Source organism: Sander vitreus, chromosome 1, assembly GCF_031162955.1.
Source record: "Sander vitreus isolate 19-12246 chromosome 1, sanVit1, whole genome shotgun sequence".
Classification (NCBI taxonomy): domain Eukaryota; kingdom Metazoa; phylum Chordata; class Actinopteri; order Perciformes; family Percidae; genus Sander; species Sander vitreus.
Window position 1 is genome coordinate 30,297,055 of NC_135855.1, and position 20,775 is coordinate 30,317,829.

The window sequence follows — 20,775 nt, forward strand, 5'->3', positions numbered from 1 at the left end:
TGTAGTATATAAACATGCCAAGACAAAACATCTGGCTGCTGCCAAACTCACCACAGTCATGGATCAGATCACCGATTGGCTAAATCGTTCCTGCCTTCAAATTAATGTAAATAAAACTGTAGTAATGTTTTTTCAGAAAAAGACAATGTAACGTGTCAAATATAACCATCTTAGGTCAAAACATTAGTATTGTGCCACAATTTAAGTATCTGGGCATTCTTATTGATTCAATCTTTCTTATAAAGCACATATGAGGAGTTATAACTCTATATATGGGCATGTGCTCTTCCAGGTGAGCTACCCAGGCGCCCAAGATGTGATGTGTGTTTGATGTGACATAGTCATTGTTGCTGCCGTTCCATCTCTGCTGCCTGCCTCCATGTTATGTCTTGTATGAGCTTTCAATGTGGCCTCTGTGACTATTCTCCTTTCTCTTGACTCCTTTGTATTGTCTTTACTGCATGGACTACTTTAATGCCTTTGCCGTCATCTGTGCTTGCTTGTTTGTTTGTGTGCCACTTCTTTGTATGTCTTAATCCTTTTGCTTAGGCCTGCTGTCATTATAGATGTAATGTAATTTATTTTAATTTGTTAACCATTGTATTTTAGGATGCTATTGACAGCTGGCCGGGGACTAGGCTACAGCTGGAAATTAGCTGTAGAGGCTAAAGTTGCTCCTTTTACTCAATTCAATTCAATTCAATTCAATTTTATTTATAGTGTCAAATCATAACAGAAGTTATCTCAGGACACTTTACAGATAGAGTAGGTCTAGACCACACTCTATAATTTACAAGGACCCAACAATTCCAGTGATTCCCCCAAGAGCATGCATGAATGCGTAAGTGCGACAGTGGCAAGGAAAAACTCCCTTTTAGGAAGAAACCTCGGACAGACCCAGGCTCTTGGTAGGCGGTGTCTGACGGTGCTGGTTGGGGGTATGATGAACAATGGCAATAATAGTCACAATAAAGATATTGTAATAGTTATAATAGTTCATGGTGTCGTAGAGCACAGCAGGGCGTAACAGGGCGTGGCAGGGCGTTGGCCGGACATAGCAAGTTGAAGCTGGGCATTGCAGAGCGTAGCAGGGTGTAATAGGGCACAGCAGGGTGTAGGGCAGGACCACGGCGACAGCTGCCACCATGATGTAGGTGCCATCATGATCCAAGATGATGATGCTGGGCGGAAAAAGAACATAAGGACTCCGGGGAATAAGCTCCCCGGAGCTATGTTAGTAACAATCAGCAATCAGACCCAGCATTTCTGGGACACAAGTACACACAGATGGAAAGAGAGAGGAGAGAGAAGCTCAGCGTGTCCAAGGAGGTACCCCGGTAGTCTAGAACTATAACCATGTATAACTGTACAGTTAATTAAGGGGGACTGTCCAAGACATTATAAACTAATAAACTAAACTAAGCCAAACTAAACTTGAACTTGAAACACACTGACCTGAACATTGGCTACTCAACGAGCATACTTCATTGTGATTGGCCCGGAGCCGGTTTTGCTGGCCAATCATAGGAAAGCATGCGCTGTCCAAGCTAAAGGTGTTTACTGACGCCTACAGTACGTCCTGCGTTACCAGTTTACCGGGCTCTATCTGTCTGTTGCTCATTCATAAGAAAAAAGGTGAGTGGTAGTTCCTAGTAAACATGGCGAGTTACCTAAAAGCTCTGACGGCCGTGTCAAGAAGTACAGTTGCTGTTCTGACGCAAAACCCCGCAGTGCTCTCACCGGCCGCCGTCTGCCATCATAGGCTGCAACAGAGGAACTGTAAGTCAGCCGTCGGCTAAAACCACAACAATATGAATCAAAATGTATTAGCCTATAGTAGTGCGCATTTTCAGCGAAGTTGACAACATTAGTGTGGCCACCTGGCTGTGTAAGATACAGTATGGACAGGGTGAGTGTTTTATGAAAGATTAGGTGTCAGTGTTGAAACCCTTTCGCTGATTGGCAACTAGCCATCACTAGATCATCTATAAAAGATCCTGAACAGAGTAAATACAGTCCACAGTCCAAAACTGTTTTCATTTAGCACGAGTATCGAAAACCCAGAAAAGAAAGTTAAAACAATGTAATAGAAAACCGTAAGGTGTTTGTAAGGAAGCTACACAAAGCTGTATCATGGTGAATACTGACAAAGAAATTGAAGAATGGAAGATAAATTAGTTTAGTAAAGTCTATAATAGCAGTTGGTGCCAGCCTATCTCGGCATGTGAGTCCACGTGTGTGTCAGGTACAAAAAGGGCTGGACAGGTAATTACTGCCATCAACGTGCTCATATAATCCCAAGGCCACAGTGTCTGGCAGAGTTTCACAGTAAGAATGAACCCTGCATACGCAAAGGGATATAAAACCAAATGCCGGTGTGTTGTGTCATCAGTTTGTTCTCTAGTGGTTTAGAAAGGTTTCACAGGTGAGATGGGTACTAGGCTACATTAAGGGAGTTATTTTAGAGATATTCTCGACATGTGGATGAGCTTTCCCACAGGGATGTGAGTTTAAAGACTCCTTCCCAAATTGCAGGGACAGTCGCACACAAAGCCGGAATGAATTCAAGAAACAAGAAGTGTAAATACAAGGCAGTGAATTCCGTCTGAAGCAATGAAAACATGCAAATAATGACTGCGTGAAAATGACCCTCCTGCTAAATGAATGTTAAGTGAATGCAGCATCCTCGACAGTGCAAAAAATCATAGATTATATAATAATAAAACATGAGAGCTAATGTAACTGTTAACTTTTCAGATGCCACAAAGCGCATCAAGGTGGACAAGCCAGTGGTGGAGATGGACGGAGATGAGATGACTCGAATCATATGGGAGTTCATCAAAGAGAGGGTAAAGCAGAGTCGTAAAGTGATTTAGACTTTCACTGTATGAAGAAACTGTAGATCACCTTATGAGCAAATTTGAGGATGTTTGTATTCAGCATAAAAATGGGTTATTATAGTCATCAGAAACTCTGTGTGTGTGTGTGTGTGTGTGTGTGTGTGTGTGTGTGTGTGTGTGTTTTCTGTGCAGTGTTGTCCTCATACAAATAACACATCCACATCTTGTACATGTCATGTCAGCTCATCCTGCCCAATGTTGATGTTGAGCTGAAGTACTTTGACCTTGGCCTGCCTTACCGTGACCAGACAGATGACCAGGTCACCATCGACTCTGCTCTCGCAACTAATAAATACAATGTGGCTGTCAAGTGTGCCACCATCACCCCCGATGAGGCCCGAGTTGAGGGTAAGTTTGACAATTATTATACGCTAACTGTGCTATCTGTACTATTCTAGCTTTGTGTAGAATCTATACAGCAAATCAGACAATTTCTTGCATTGTAAAATGTTTAGAAATACAAAATATTTCATTTTTCAACCAATAGCTGCATTAGTAATAAAATCTGCTGTATGTGCGTGAGTATTTTCATAAGAATACATGTAATGGTACTTTTCTTTTTGGATCTTTTATGAGTGAGTTTCTTAACTGTTCTTGAGCCTTGCTTTGAGTCTTCAAATGGGAAAAGCTTACAGCACGTATACTTTTCTTTTTCAGAGTTTAAGCTAAAGAAGATGTGGAAGAGTCCTAATGGAACCATCAGGAACATCTTGGGTGGCACCGTTTTCCGTGAGCCAATCCTTTGTAAAAACATCCCTCGTCTTGTTCCCGGTTGGACAAAAGCCATGACAATCGGCAGACATGCTTTTGGCGATCAGGTAAGAAATGCAAAATGTGTGTTTTTCTCTTAACAAAGATGCATCCAAACTGACGGAGGAGCAATCTGACAGCTCAGGCTTGATGTTTGATCTCACAGTACAGGGCCACAGACTTTGTAATTGACCAGCCTGGCAAGTTCAAGATTGTGTTTGCCCCAGCCGATGGAAGCAAGCAGAAGGAGTGGGAGGTGTATGACTTTAAGGCAGGGGGCTGTGGGTTGGGAATGTACAACACTGACGAGGTAAGAAACAGTTTGTTTTTACATTTAAGGCAGTTACACACCAACCAGACAGCCGACCGTTGGCAGAAAAGGCAGTTGGACTGATCAGTCTCCCCGAGTTGGTCAAAAAAAGTGCCTGGGAACACACCAAAGCGACGAGACGTAATATGTCTCCATAACAGCAGGGGGCGCTTATCTGTATTGTCACCCAAAAAATGAAAAAATCACCCAGATTTAGGATTTTTCGAACGGCCATTACTGGCAACTCATTCAGAATACGATCTCATATTGTACTAAAATAGTTCACCGAAACGTGTTTTTGAAAATATTTTAAGCAAGAAATAGGCCATGCAGTTGCTGAATCTGTCTTCATTTCAGATCGACAAAGGTCAGTTTAAAAGATTTTTGTCAGATTTTGAGAGGCTCTAGTCACGCTCATCCCGCTTGCCATTTCCGGGTGAGTCCCGACTGCCCTGTCTCCGACTGAGCATGTCAGGTCGGCGAAAATAAAGGCCGACAGCTACTCCAACGGACGACGGCACGGAACACACCAAACAGTCACTGACCTTGCCAGACTGTCCAACGGCCGATTATCGACCCGGTGTGGAACTGCTTTTACATGATCGCGCACACGCCCCCACCCCTCCTCCACACAGTTGCTAGTAGCCAAGGAATACACGGAGAAGTAAAAAAACATGATGGATTCTGGGGAAAGTCACCGGACGACACAATCTTCTGAACATAGAAATACAGAGAGTTTTGAGGAGCAGATAGTCTTAATTAGCTTTGTAGCAACTCATTTGGAAATGGCTTGAACGTAACAGATGTTTATTAATATCAAAAAGCTAAACTATAGCTTTGAAATCTGGACCATATTAATTTAATTTCTCTGCACAGTCCATCAGTGGATTTGCTCACAGCTGCTTTCAGTATGCCATCCGGAAAAGGTGGCCTCTGTACATGAGCACCAAGAACACCATCCTCAAGGCCTATGACGGGCGCTTCAAAGACATTTTCCAGGACATCTTCGAGAGGTAAGATACTGAACAGATGAGGATTCAGACTTGATGTACTGGATTGTTTCATTACATTGCTCAAGGAATAGACTCTTGAGCAGAATGTCACGTGGTGAAATCAGATGAACAATGTACAATGGTCAGGCCACTGTTAAGGAGACATGGACATTTCATTATTTTGTCTTTTTCAGGACGTACAAACCAGAGTTTGACAAGCTGAAGATCTGGTATGAGCACCGTCTCATTGACGACATGGTGGCCCAGGTCCTGAAGTCTTCTGGAGGATTTGTTTGGGCCTGCAAAAATTACGATGGAGATGTGCAGTCAGACATTCTGGCTCAGGGTTAGTGCACTTCAATTTGATAATGGGTAGGCAGTTGTTGGATTGCCGTGCTTGCTCAGCAAAGGCCACACGGTCACAATGGCATATTTACATCTGAGCTACTTTCCATGTTTTGTGCATGGGCTTATTTTTGTGAATTTGGATTTCCGTGTGATGCGAGGTTTGTCTGTGCGTTGTGTCCAGGTTTTGGTTCTCTAGGTCTCATGACATCAGTGCTAGTGTGCCCTGACGGAAAGACTATCGAGGCCGAGGCTGCCCATGGCACCGTCACCAGGCACTACCGTGAACACCAGAGGGTAAGAGCCACCAGGCCACACTGCTGGCTGAGACTAGGTGTAGTTGAACTTGTGATTCTCCACTTACATTACATTACAAACATTCTCTAAATGTTTGAAGCCGGTAGAGTGCAACCGTTATTCAACTGCGAGTGTTAACAGAGTCATTGGGATTTCACTCAGTTTAAGCTTAGTGTAAAAAGTTGCATAATTAAATGTTTTATTGTGTATGTAAAAAATAATTGTTGAATTTTAGAACCAAATTATACTAAATTGCAGTTCACAGGTTTCAGCCTATAAACGACTAAACACAGCATTTGTCATTTCTAGATCACTTTTGTTAGGTGGGGTTTTTTTATTATTACCACAGGCAACCGGCTAAATGTATTCAACATTATGTCATTATGTGATATATTCAGCAGAGGTTGAAAGCAGAATTTCTTTTTTGTCAGTGATCCATGTCATTAATAGTTAATCCCAAGTTATGCTGCAAATCCTTCAGAATCAAACAGACTGGTCTCTCTCCATTTTACACATTTTTTACTTTTAGAAGAGGCAGAGATACTAATGTCTCCATCCAAAGTAGCATCAATGGAACTGAATGCAACGCAACCACAAGACATGTGGAAGTTTCTGTAACTAACCTTAACTGTCCTTGCTTTGTAGGGAAAACCAACCAGTACCAACCCGATCGCGAGCATCTTTGCTTGGACCAAAGGACTGGAGCACAGAGGCAAACTGGACGGAAATCTTGATTTGATGAAGTCTGTTATCTGATGGTTCAATGTCATTTACTCATGTGGCTAGAGATGGTCCGATACCATTTTTTGCTTCCTGATACCGATTCCGATACCTGAACTTGCGTATCGGCCGATACCGAGTACCGATCCGATACCAGTGTGTCATATATTTTATTATGTTTTAACAGCTGTATACTACTATCTCTGTATGGATGTGATATTATTTCTATCTTTGTTGTCAGTCTGGCTCAGGTTAAACTCTTTCTGAAACATGAACAATGAACGCCCCAGAACCTTCTTTTATTCTGCAGTTTGATTCCGTTATAACGGAAAAATAACATGAATAAACTACTTTAACGTAGATATTCTTTAGGGCTTTATTACGTGGTATCGGATCGGTGTATTAACTCCAGTACTTCCCGATACCGATACCAGGGTTTTAGGCAGTATCGGAGCCGATACCGGTATCGGAACATCTCTACATGTGGCATATGTTTACGTAATCTTGCAGCGTAATGATTTGTCACTCTGCATTGTCGCTCTCCAGGTTTTCCCAGACGTTGGAACAAGTCTGTGTGGCAACAGTGGAAAATGGGGTGATGACCAAGGACCTTGCAGGCTGCATCCATGGCTTGGCCAAGTGAGTTTACATTTTTAGATCCCTCAGTCATGAGGGGCTTTCCGACCGGAGGGATTTTTGCAGTTCTTAGAACTAAAAGTTCCTAGAACACTTTTTTCGTCGCGTTCCGAAATTTGGGGATTTTTTCAGACCGCTCTCGTAAATAAGAGGCTTTTATTTTCGCCGTTGACAGTTTGTTTGTTTAAATATCACAACACATGTCCATCATAAAATTAACGGGAACCTGTGGTTAACTGTCTTTTCGGAGTTAAACTCCACAAGCGTGTCCTACGGCTCGCCGGCCGTCACACACACACACACACACATCCACAGCGCAGCAGGCAGAGGCGGGGTCTGTTCCGAGTATAATAAAGCCCTGTCTGTGTTGAGCTAAACATTACGTGAATTACTACGAGAATGGACGGAATGCTGCTTTGTTGTTGTTGTATGTGGCTCTAAGGTCTAGTGACGATGCTATAAAGACTGTTGCCGTGCTTGCGTCACTCCCTTACCCCTCCTACCAGTCCCTATGGCCACTTGGCCAGTGGGAATGCAAACGGAAAAAAAGATTTTGGGGGAGAGCACTTCTTAGAACTGCTTAGAAGTGTACTTTTCCTCTAAAAAGTACAAGTACTATCCGGTCGGAAAGCACCTATGGTCTATTTTTTGGAAACTTTTTTTCCTGATGTTTTAACATGAGGACATATTTTATAATTTATTACAAATGTAACCCCTGCACTGTGATCTCGCAGCTGCAAGTTGAATGAACATTATGTCAACACATCGGACTTCCTGGATGCTATCAAGACCAACTTAGACAAAGCTCTGGGCAAATAAAGAGCAATCAGAAGGAACACTTGCCAAAGTAGAGAGACAAACCCCTCTTTTTTAACCTCATTTGTATGAATCTTTGTATCCAATTTTGAAGGAACCAAGTTTGCTATTTTTCGTGCCATTTTTGTTTTTATTTGTATAGCTCACTGACGCATTACTGTGCTCATGTTCCTCCTCTGCCTTTTCTGTTGCCAACGGTCCTGTTTTGTATTGCACAATTAAGTGTTTGTACTGTATAAATTAATATTAATGCTTTTAATTAACGATGGCCATTTCAAAGACATTTCAGTCTTTCAAATTTAATTAGATCACATCTTCAGGTAACCCTATGTACAAACAAGGACCCTTACATGGCATGTTTTGCACTATAAGTATAAATATTAAAAAGAAATAGTGATAGTCACTCAATAACATGCAGTGTATGAAGATGCCTTTTTCAGCTTGGTTGTCATTTTGTTCTTATCTTCAGCAGCAACACTAACCCTAATGAATGCCTACGGGATCATAATTGTTTTATTGACACTCAGCAGTTGAGCCAAGATAGCCAAATATTGCTTTTTGACACGATTTCAGACTACACCAAATACATAAAAAAGGTCTGTCGTCTATGATTGTAAGGCATTTATCAGTTTCTGACTTTGGGGAAGTGGGAACAAGAGTCAAATTCCCCAAAACTACTGTATCTCTGAACTGTCTTTAACCTAATCCCACACATTTAGGCTTATTATTCTATATGATCTTCTTTTAATAACTACTGTAATACCTTTTCACTACCATTCACTGAGCATCCCCTGAAACTGTTTGGAGCCCACCTCCCACTTTGAAAACCTCTTAGTTAGGCAAATGGAGGCGTTTTAATTAAATGTTAGGTGACAGAGGAGCATTTTTGTTTCAGTTTATCAAACTGTCAAGAAGAAGAAGAATGTTTTTACTAAGTGTTTGAGTTGTCAGAATAGCACTGGGAAGTATTGATGTGATCAGTGTTGAACGTGGCGGCTTTTACCATTGAGTCCTACGGAGGAGCATCAAGAATGATTCAATGAGACAATGGTTAGGGAATGCAAATTAGTGCTTAACTGAAGCCTCAGTGACATAACCTCATGATTCTCATGTTGAACCTGTGTTGAATCCATAATTCCTCCAGAGGGCGCTATAGAGGTTCCCTCACAGGGGATCCAGCCTACTGGCAAATCCACATGTTGAAGTCAGAAATGGTAAATGCCATTCATGTGCAATTTCATTTCACATTTTCATTTCATGCACTTGCACATATGAGCCTCTGTCTAGCAGTGGATTCATGCAGGGCTGTATGCTCATTCAGTAGGTGTCATATGCACCCTCCAGTGCATGACAGTGAGTGGTATTTGCACCAGCAGGGGGCCAGACCTGATGGGAGTTTTGTCAAAAGCTCTTTGCTGTGGTGACAACTACACTGTATTACCAGCAGATGTCGACATGGGCACAGTCAGCCAACCATGTACACTGTACTGTGTAAAAGCTTCACTGTACAACTCTGAAAGATGCACCATTTTTAAGTTTACGCTGCTCTTGTTTAAAATAGATCATTATTGATAGTTGTTCCAGTCTGCTTGTAACGCAGAATAACTGAGGCTTGCTGCAGGAAGACAATTCAGATTGTGTCAGGGTAAATTGCCAATTCCAAATTGCCTGCATTTACTTTCTAGCAATGTTTCTGTTCACCTACTGTAGAAAACCTGGGTTTTGTTATGTTATCCCCGATAACCTATAAGACTAAAGTAGACTAAAGCAAATGTGCCTTTGGGAAGTATATGTGAATATGATGTCATGAGCCCGGGCTGGTAATCTAATTAAAGGCAACTGGAGTATGCAAACATACAAACACTAACAGAACAATGGATGGTACCATATTGTGTTATTCTTGCTGTTCATTTTCAATCTACAGCATTTGGTACTCAAAAAACTTGACAGAGGTTAACTTTATAACTGAACCACTACCCAGGGAATATGCTTGTCTCTCTCTCCCAGTCACTAAAAAGGCAAAGAAAATGAACAAGGTGCCGCTATCAAAGAATTATCAGAAATTTGCATTTAGATTACCTTTCCCCCCACTTTTTTTTTAAAGATTTTTTTTGGGGCATTTTAGGCCTTTATTTGTATAGGACAGCTTAGATTTGAAAAGGGAGAGAAAGAGGGGGAATGACATGGAGCAAAGGGCCGCGAGTTGGAGTCGAACCCACGGCCGCTGCGTCAAGGAGTAAACCTCTTTACATGGGCGCCTGCTCTACCAGGTGAGCTATGGAAGTGTAACCTGTGCACAATGCAAAGCATCCATGAAACAGTGTAGAACCAACTAATGAGTGCACATTTTACAGTGGGAGGGTTTGCACTGGAGTGAATGAGGCTTCAGAAAGACCACAGAAATAACCCAAAAGTTACAACTCAGTTCCCACAACAGGCAACATGTCCTAAAGCAAGACACCAACCTCCTGCCAGCAGACTGCATAAAATAAATTAGTGATTAAGTGATTACCATTTAATAAGGGAAGTTACCCCCTTTACAGTTCATAAATAAGTCAGACATGTGTGTCTGCCTTATTTGTATTTATTAAATGTCCCAACAGTTTCGTTTTTTTGCACTTTTGTCACATTTAACATTAGTATGCTAACATGCTCACAAATACAATGCTAACATGTTGCCGTTTAGCATGTTTACCATGTTCACCAACTTAGTTTAGCACGTTGGCCGGCTAACATATATGCTAATTAGTGCAGACAACAGCTGAGGCTGATGGTAATATCATTTGTTTAATAAGTTAGAGTAATCATACACACATCCACTAAACCTCAGTTGGACTGGTGCTGGATACAAAAATCAATATAATTGCAATAGGAGTGCCTACCTATTGCAATTATATTTATACGGGAATCAACGCTCTCTTTAATTGTATTAGCGACGTTTGAACTAACTACAGCTCTCAAATATCCACAGGATGGAAATGAGGGATCACACTCATATGATTGTGATTATTAGATGATGATGTCACTGGCCATTTAGCTAATTGTTAATTCATTCATTGTAGCTTTTGTTAGACAGAACAAGACTCTTTAACCCATCTTTTTTATGGTTGTTCATTCTGTATTACATTCTGGAAAAGTTTTGACAATGATACGGTATCTAAAACAACATATACAATCACACTTGAAGGGGAACATGTTATCACCTACTTTGAATGTAAAGATAGCAACTTATTTTTATAGTGTAATATTGTAAATCTCTTTATCTTATTAAGTAAGTTCCATATCCACAACATTTTCCAAATCAACCCCATATTTTAAACTATTCCAAATTGAAACTGACATGTACTTTGAGTCTCTTAAATTAACAAATAACAAATAAGAAAGGTATTTTAGTAACTGATATCTACTCAGTTATTTAATTAAGAACACCTGCTGTCACCATCTTCAATGAAGTTTGCAAATCTGTCACTTCTTTATTAATTTATTTTATTGATTTCTGTTTAAACTATTACTTTCATACTTACTTTTATACTGTCATGTGTACTTATTTATGTACAGTTTTATGTTTACGAACTGAGATAACTGAATGTTTGTAAATTCAATTCTAAATAAAAAATTAAAAAAACAATAATGTCCCTCATTTTCTTCTTGTGCGTTTTTGCCTACTAAGGAAAACCTGTAGTTGGTCAAAACAGCATTAATACAATTAAATGGTGTGTTTCCAGTGTGTGGATACTCCTTGTATGGTAAGTGTTCAATCATAAACCACAGTGTTGGACAAATTGCAAATCTTTCCAGATTTCATTCAGAAAGGGACATGAATGTGTGAACCAAATTTCATGACAATCCATCCAATAGTTGTTAAAACAACTGCAATAGTGACAAATTAAAACACGAGTCTCCATCATTTAAACTAGAGAACCTTTATTAAATAAGTCATGGTCAATTTCCATGAGGTCTCAGTTTGATATTCCTCATCTCAAAGAAGAACTAGCAGACGGTTCCTCTGGTTTAGTGTGCATATCAAGGCTGACCTGCATGGCAGGACAGGGGGAGCTGACTGTCTTCCCCAAAACAGAATTATGAATAACAGGACTAGTGTCAGTCCACTTTCAATTCAATCATACAAAATGTAACCTGGACCACCAAAATAATATTTTCTTCTTCTTTTAAATCTAGATTGGATTTGATATCCACTTTCAGGGCCCTATCTTGCACCCAGCGCAATTGACTTTGTACACCGACGCATGTATCATTCCTATTTTGCACCCGACGCACAGCGGACTTTTCCCTCCACAGACTCACGTCGGTAAATTAGGGAATGAACTTGCGCTCCCGGGGGCGGTTCAGCAAAAAGAGGAGGCGTGTTCCGACGCAAACGTTCCCTAGTGCTATTTTGCAGTTTCAGAAAACAATTCCGCCACAGACCAGGAAAAACCTAGTCTGAAGTCAGTGGCGCATTATCCAGATGCTATTTTAAAAGGTGCATGCTTGGCCGTAATGTAGAGTGTACAAGGAAAAATATGACCTTATTTTACACAACATTTCCATGAATCATGGATGTGTTGATGACATAAATGAGGAAACGTTAGAGGACTTAAGGATGCCCCAGCAGCAGCACGGGAGAGGAGAGACAGAAGAGCTGCATCGTCTATAGTGAGGTAATCTCAGTCTAATGTTAGACTACATTGCAAAAATATCACCATGCATTCATAACCTCGTGATTCAGTGAGAGTGAGCCCAAAACATCGGAAATTATGTTTTTGTGACATTTCTTTATTTACATTTTGTCAAAAAGAAAAATCAATAGCAAACGTCAGTCTCCTCGGCTGTGAACCGCTCCTGGCGTACGCCCATGGATGTATTAAGAGCGTGCGCCTAGCAAATCCGCCATTATAATAGCAATCCACCACGGAACAAGCATGCCTGCTTTTAAAGGGAATGTGAGATAACACTCTGATTGGTTTATTGCACGTTACACCCAAACCACACCTATGAGTAATGTAGCTACTTCAGACCAACCCATTTTAGATTTGCGTCGGGCGGAAGAGTCATTTATCCCGCCGGTATAATAGCAACAGCGCCCGAGATCCGCCCACAAAGCTACTTGCGTTTGATACTTGCGTTTCAGATCGTTAAAATAGGGCCTCAGTGTTTTTTCCCCCCATTGAGAGGGGAACTATCTTTCTGAATTAAGTGAATTGAAAGTGAAGTGAAAACAGCCCTGGATTTAAGAGTGCTGAAACTACAAACAACAAAAAACCCAAACTGCTGATTCTCCATCTAAACGGCTCATTCTTCAATTTGCATTTAAACTGACAACTGTGAAATATCCATATGAAGGAAACTGCAGTTTACAAAACCTACTGAGAAAGCATATCTGTTTGTGTCTATTAATATTGCCGTCATGGGGGTTTGGAAGATTCTAAGATCTTATTTCCCCCAGCTCTTCTCCTTGAGGCAAATGAGTTCACTCCTACTGGAGACAGCCTTCACAGAAAAATGACAGGTCTCAATAATAAAAAAAAAAAGAAAGAAAAAAAAGTGCTTTGTATTGTTCACTCTGTAATTCAAAAACTTTGAGCAGTATATTCATTACACGGGATAGAATATTAATGTAAAGCTAAACCATGTGAGACAAAAACGGTGTGTAAACACACTGCATTTTGCAGGATCATTTGTACAGTGGCAGGGCTTTACATGTTGGTAACATTGTTTTGTGGTTATCAGCCGACATGGGACAGTAGCAACTTTGGTAGTAAGTGCCCTGGCAAGAAAAAGGCTACAATGTCCTGTGCAGAAAGCACACACGCATTGAAAGAGCGGCCTGTTTAAACTGAGGGCTGGGCAGGAATGGGTAACTACAATTAGGAACTGTTTAGTAAGAGCATTCAAACCTATGAATATGTTGTGACTATGTATCAAAAGTTCAATATACAGTGAGTAAATAGCTGACATGGTGGAAGCTTAGTTGCAAATGTATCTAGCTGGCACTTTCAGTCAAAAATATAAGGGCATACATGGTGGTGGATGACAAAAAACATGGCAAAAATGGTAAACAGATTTCTATCACATCAAATGTAACTGATGGCTCTGCAACTGCAACTTTTTTTCTTTTCTTTTTTTCCTTCTTCAAATAACATGATACATACACACAACATACAGATTTGACTGTCTGCCAGTGAGAGTCTTTGAGACGGTAAGGGCAGTAATCCCAAAATAAATGAGCTCCAGACCAGCGTTGGCAGTTTCAGTGTCTCTGCCACAGCAACAGAACTGAAACATGTCCCTTGAAGTGCGTCTCCTTCCTGGCCTCCCATCAGAGTCCATCAGTTCTGGCTCTTCTGGAAATAGGTCAAAACTAAAACAATCCCTGTCCCCAGTGTCTCCCAAAGCCTTGACAACAACTCTGTAATGTCTTTCGGTCTTCAAAAAAACAAAAAAAAACATAACATGTTCATCAGTTCATCACCACTCAAGGTGTAGTGTAGCTGCTTGTATCCTTCCCGAAATTGTAATACTCCTCCATGTCCTCCATGTTTGCTGTAGTGAGTTTAGTGAGGTTTTGGGAGCCACCATTGTCCATATTGTCTGGTGATGTAAAGCTGAAGTTCTGTCCTTCATACTCCCCCTGGCTATCCATTTCTGGAAGAACTTCTGGGAAATACAAAACAAACAATAAAAGCATTATAAAGTGCATTTCCAAAGCTACCATGTACAATTAGTGTCATCATGCTGAAGATATCCCTGGGCCACCAGTGTTCATTAGGGTAACACATCCTGTTTCCACATTGTTTTATTGCTTTAATGTTAATAGTAGGGGTGGAACGGTACATGTATTCGTATTGAACCGAAACGGTACGGGCGTCTCGGTTCGGTACATGAATTTACACGGAGAATACACGGTATAAAAATAAATAAAACTTGCGTGCAAATTAATTAATGTAATGCAGAACTAATGTAATGCGGAACTACTGTTAGATACGCGGGTTCTAGGGACACCTAATCTGTAGCCCCGCCTTATCTCTGAAGCTAGCCGAGCTCCGCCTACATGCAGTTTTTTGCAGGTTGACGGTCCAGTGAGTGAGTCAGAGATAGCAGCACGAAAGGACAAGTATGGCGAGTGGTGGCGACCCACAAGAGTTAGAGGACCCGCCGGCCTCTTTAAGATCACAAGTTTAGGAAAACTTTGAGACTGTATGGATGAAGCCTGGAGCCTCCCGTGTCATGCCCTCCCGCCTGGTGCTGTCCCGGCCGCGAAAACTTTGGTCTTCGGGTCAGTTACAGTAGTACAGGCGAGAGAGTGGTGGATAAGACGAGGACTGTGTGTCAGCGTTGTTCAGCAGTTGTTGGGTTTGTAAGTGGAAATACAGCTAACATGCTAACGCATATCCGACGCCATCACCCAGCTGTACCAATCACTGAAACGAGACAATAAAAAACTGTCCAACTTCTCCTCCCTACAGTGCTTAACCAGCCTTTACATACAAATACAAATAGGGCTTCAAGTATTTACTGCATGTGCTCGAACCTCGTTACAACATGCCATCCCGTCAACATATTTGTTGTTGTTATTATTGTTTATATATGTAATTTGCACTTTCATAAATAAGAGATGCTGTATTTCCAGTTGTATAGCTGATTGTCTTATTTTGTTTACAAGTTACAGATGGAGTCTGGAGATGATGTGGGGTACTCTTTGTTTACTGTTTACATCTTACTTTACACACTAAAGGCTGTTACAGCTAGCTCAGTGGACAGGCTGAGACATGCACAATAAAAAATAATTTGCCTTCTGCATTTTTGTTATGATTTTCCCTCCATTGTATTGAACCGAACCGTGATGTCTGAACCGAGGTATGAACGAACCGTGACTTCTGTGTACTGTTCCACCCCTAGTTAATAGATATGGGTTCTTGTTTTTTAGTTTTTCAGATTAAAGCCCCTGAAGTTTTTCCCTGTACCATTAGATATGTACAGTATCTCACAAAAGTGAGTACACCCCTCACATTTTAGTAAATATTTCATTATATCTTTTAATGGGACAACACTGAAGAAATTACACTTTGCTACAATGTAAAGTATTAAGTGTACAGCTTGTATAACAGTGTAAATGTGCTGTCCTCTCAAAATAACTCAACACACAGCCATTAATGTCTAAACCACTGGCAACAAAAGTCAGTACACCCCTATGTTAAATTCCCATAGAGGCAGGCAGATTTTTATTTTTAAAGGCCAGTTATTTCATGGATCCAGGATACTATGCATCCTGATAAAGTTCCCTTGGTCTCTGGAATTAAAACAGCCCCACATCATCACATCCCCTTCACCATACCTAGAGATCGGCATGGGGTACTTTCCATAAAATCATCTCTCAATGCAAATCAAACCAGCTATTAGGCTAACTGAAATAAAACCATGCCAATCTCTAGGTATGGTGAAGAGTATGTGATGATGTGGGGCTGTTTTAATTCCAAAGGCCAAGGGAACTTTATCAGGATGCATAGTATCCTGGATCCATGAAATAACTGGCCTTTAAAAATAAAAATCTGCCTGCCTCTATGGGAATTTAACATAGGGGTGTACTCACTTTTGTTGCCAGCGGTTTAGACATTAATGGCTGTGTGTTGAGTTATTTTGAGAGGACAGCACATTTACACTGTTATACAAGCTGTACACTTAATACTTTACATTGTAGCAAAGTGTAATTTCTTCAGTGTTGTCCCATTAAAAGATATAATGAAATATTTACTAAAATGTGAGGGGTGTACTCACTTTTGTGAGATACTGTATGATTAAAAACAGCAACAAGGATAGATAAAAGGAAGAAAATATCCATATGTCATTTTAAGTAAGAGTCTAATACTCAACAACTCACTGTGCGGGTGAGATTTGATCAGATTTGATTGACAGTGGCCAGGCTCCATAAGCAGGCAATCCCATAACTGTCAGATCAGATTCTGATTCAAATGTCGATAAATTCTGCGTGGAGGTACATGACATCACCCAATCCATCTCAAACTAGTGAGACGAGCATAAAGGGGAAACAAAACAGAAATCTCTCATGTTTGGCAGAAAGTTGTGCGTTCTTGTAGGATCGCATGGCACGTAGTAAGAAGCTCATTGAGGAAATAGGTTTTCTCAGCCTTCAACATTCCTGCAATACTTGATGTTGTAGTAATCGTAAACACATTACACCAATAAATTAAACTTTGTCTGAAAAAGTGAAAGTGCAAAAACAAGCGAGATTAAGTCGATAATACATTAATGCAGCAAAAAAAAAAAGAGGCTTTGGTATGATTGTTGCATGAATAAAAAGGAAAAAAATGAATTACATCACTGATCTATGGTGTCTGAGCAAAATAATACTGCATATTATGAAACAGTGTCGGCATCTTAGACGGAGCATGACGGGCTCCAAGGATATTACAGTGCTCATATTATGCTTTTTGGCTTTTTCCCCTTTATTGTGTTATATATCTTTTTTTGTGCACGTTATAGGTTTACAAAGTGAAAAAGCCCAAAGTCCACCCCAAAGGGACTTACCATCTCCAACAGAAAACACTGTTCACAAACTGCTCCAAACAGCTCTATTGTAGTCCAGCCTTTACTTCTGTGACGAACGTGCGTCGCTTTGTAACACATGTTATAATGCTCGCCTAGCTGCTAGCGTGGCACTCCCTCATACTCTGCTTCTGACTGGGTAGTAGTCCTTACCTAGCTACTGCGCATGTGCGACTCCCAACAAATATGGAATAGAAGTGTGATGCCTCACTCTGTAGCTAAAACAGAGAGCTCAACACACAGGGTGAAAAGAGGAGCTGCAGCAATATGCAGTACAACAAATACTGTATATAATGTTTTTTGAAAATTAAACCTATTCCAGGGTTTCCCGCAGCACTTTGCAGTTCGGGCAGCCCGCCTAAGCTGAGGAACCCTACTGCCTTAACTAGGTCATCAAAAAAAAAAATCCGCTGCACAAAAGGCCGTCAAGTACATCTTGGAGAATAGCGCGGACGTGCTTCACACCGCGAGCGGGCACGCGCGCCACACGGCCGTAATGAGAGAAAGAAAAAGAGACGCGGTCCGTCGCTGTCCGGAGGATAACTAGCCAGTTGATGTCGCGCATGTTGTATAACTTATGTTTTGGGTTTATTTAAGCCTGTTATTGTATTAGTCTATAGTTCTCGCAAATTTAAAGTAAGTTAGCTGGTGATTTTGTTGTTTGAGTTCTTCACCTGCTAGCTAGGTTGCACGTGCCTGTTGATTCGATATAATGGCGATTGTTGAACGCCCTTACTCACGTTTGTATTTTATGTGCATTATTTACATAGCCTGTAGCGATGCTAGATGTCAGCTCTGCCATAAGCAGTGAATGTGATCACCTTTGCACATTTTGACAATGTTTTGCACTTTCTCTTGCACTTTAGTGTTGTATAGTTTGTATACGGTTTGTTAAAATTGTTTCAGTTGTTAAGGACAAATATGTTTAACCATTTGTATAGTGTTGTATAGTTTGTACGGTGTTTGTAATGAAAAATAAGCATCAATGGTCCACTTGTAAAAGAGTGCAATTACCAAAGGGCCCTTGAATTGATCTTTTTAAAACCAAGGATAGCTTGTAGCGATGCTAGATGTCAGCTCTGCCATAAGCAGTGACTGGGATCACCTTTGCACATTTTGAATGTTGTTTTGCACTTTCTTATTTATTATTATATATTATTATTTAAATGTTATATTTAGTGTTTAATAAATAATTGTTAAATGTAGTACAGAGTCTGTAGTCTATCGCACAAAGAAACAGATCAACAGTCCGACCACTAATCACTGATATAATTATACAAAATCAACATACCCTTATGGCCTTAGCTAATGTTAGCAATTCATTGCGGTTAAACAAAGAAACCGCGATTACGTAAAAACAATTACGATAGATTAGACAATTATGTAATAATTGTTACAGGCCTAGTAGAGCTTAAACATTCAATCAACCTTCACTGGATAAATAAAACAGTTTGTGTGACAACAGTGTGCAGCCGGCCTCACCTTGTCCTTCTGGTGAGACGTCCATTCCGTGCTTGACTTTCATGTGCCTGCTGAGGTTTCCCTTCAGGTTGAACTTACTGGTGCAGTAGGGACACTTGAAGGGCTTACTGCCAGCATGGAGATGCATGTGACCCAGCAGGTTGTACATTCTGTTGAAAGACTTGCCACATACCTGAAAAAAAAAAATAATAATAATAATAAAAAAGAAAATAACCATATATATATATATATAAAAAAAAATTAAATCGTGATTACAACTTCACAAACGATCACAAAAACAGAGTAATCAGGGAAAAACGATTATTTTGCACATTACGTTTTGCAAGTTAACTCTTATTATATTTTTATATTATAATGGGAAAAGTATGGAGGGAACTTTCACAGTTCAAGGTGTTTTCACTGTTTTTTTGAATTCATTAGTGAACAAAAGCAACGTCTTTCCAAAAGTCAATGAGTAATCGTGTGAAATAATCGTGATTTCAATATTGACCAAAATAATCGTGATTATGATTTTTTTTCTTCCCATAAATCGAGCAGCCCTAACACATACATAAACTAATTTAAAAGATATGTATACGTCAAAGTAGCTACTTGTACATGTTGAAAACATCCTGCCTGATGACAGTTGCCTCAAAGCTCACAGTTGGATTTTCTCCCACGGTAAGAATGTGGATTTTATTGTAGCAAAAGCACTGATATCAAAGCGTATTATCCTTATGAAATTTCTCATCCTCACAAAATCCTGTAATATTAAATTATACTGAACTGACATTTCATTTCACACCAAAATGAATTAGAAAATCTTGCCATTATCACCCAGAATATTATCTTTTTTCTTTTCTTTTTTTTTTTAAATAAAATGAATCAAGTTCAAACACTCGCCTTGCATTTGAATGGCTTCACAGGCAGGTGGACGATCATGTGGGTCTTAAGGGTCTGTTTCTGGATGAAGCTCTTGAAGCAGACGTGACACTGGAAGGGTCTGACGCTGTTGTGGATCAGCATGTGCCTCTTCAGGTTGGCGGACAGGGTGAACTCCCGGGAACACACGTCACACTTGTGGCCTTTCATCCCCTGCAGGGTCCAAAGAGCAGGAAAGGGTTAATCATTTAGATATAGAAATGTGTACTGTCATTTTTTTCCTCATCACATTGTTCACTAAAAATAAGACAAGCGGATGTATTGCTTAATTCAAAGATCGTTTGAACTGTAAGGGGGGGAGGTGCTAGAGAGTTGAAAGGACGACGCTCGGTGATGTAAAAGGGACAGGTGCATTGTGGTTTATTGTAACGGGATGCTATTTATTGTAGTTTGGCTGCCTGCTTGTCAACATAGTTAGCAGTTGGAGCTGCCACAGTGGCTTAAATTGTGCTACTGTAGCTTAATATCTAACGTCATCCACAAAACAACAGGGAAGGTATAACGTTTCTGTCATCTGCATCAAAGAAGAGCATGACGGCTGTGATGGCAAAGCAACCGTTTGTCTGGGATGAGAGGGGCAGTTTTGTTGAACATTTTAACCTAATGATATTCACATCCTGCCTGTGAGAGGTCGATCATTTGTTTGACTTTATCAAAATTCACGGCAGCCATTTTGGGTATACCAAAAGAGATTACTACAGTTAGAGGGGGAAAAAAAAAGCCCTTTCTACACGTCCTTATTCTGTTCCTGTAATATTCTCAACCACACGCAACAGTATATGTATAAACATTGAAAAGCAGAACACACGAGCAGATAATTCCCGACATCTAAGGCCTTGAGGCTTGTCTCAATGAATGTGCTGCTGCACCATACACTCCACTCTGCAGTTAGCACACAAACAAGTGGATCTGAATAACTGGATTCTGGTTCATGGTGAAGAACAAATAAGTATTACAGGTCACCAGTGGGTCGAGAGACTATGTTTGTATAAGCAGACAAATCTGGCAGACTGTCAGCCTCCCCACAGTCTGCACACCTGTG

General features: G+C 40.5%; 2 protein-coding genes across 5 annotated transcripts in view; one reads left to right on the top strand and one right to left on the bottom strand.

Moving 5' to 3' along the window:
* Positions 1-1,554: 1,554 nt before the first annotated feature.
* LOC144519220 (isocitrate dehydrogenase [NADP], mitochondrial-like) lies at positions 1,555-8,179 on the top strand. Its single transcript, XM_078252223.1, has 11 exons — positions 1,555-1,779; positions 2,758-2,849; positions 3,083-3,248; positions 3,558-3,718; positions 3,817-3,960; positions 4,837-4,973; positions 5,147-5,298; positions 5,482-5,594; positions 6,240-6,337; positions 6,861-6,953; positions 7,685-8,179. The coding sequence occupies exons 1-11, from the start codon at positions 1,659-1,661 to the stop codon at positions 7,767-7,769; spliced, it is 1,362 nt and encodes a 453-aa protein (XP_078108349.1). The 5' UTR covers positions 1,555-1,658; the 3' UTR covers positions 7,770-8,179.
* A 5,118-nt stretch (positions 8,180-13,297) lies between these two features.
* The window catches only part of znf710b (zinc finger protein 710b), a 33,204-nt gene continuing 25,726 nt past the window's right edge, over positions 13,298-20,775 (bottom strand). For 3 of the 4 annotated variants that reach the window (XM_078252197.1, XM_078252211.1, XM_078252188.1), the window contains 3 exons: positions 19,695-19,886; positions 18,813-18,984; positions 13,298-14,423 (listed from right to left, as the gene is read on the bottom strand). In XM_078252197.1, coding sequence (XP_078108323.1) covers positions 14,242-14,423; positions 18,813-18,984; positions 19,695-19,886 — 546 coding nt within the window. In that variant the 3' untranslated portion in view covers positions 13,298-14,241. Of the gene's footprint in view, positions 14,424-16,644; positions 16,788-18,812; positions 18,985-19,694; positions 19,887-20,775 lie in introns of all 4 variants that reach the window. The other variant, XR_013502092.1, reaches the window with a different exon arrangement.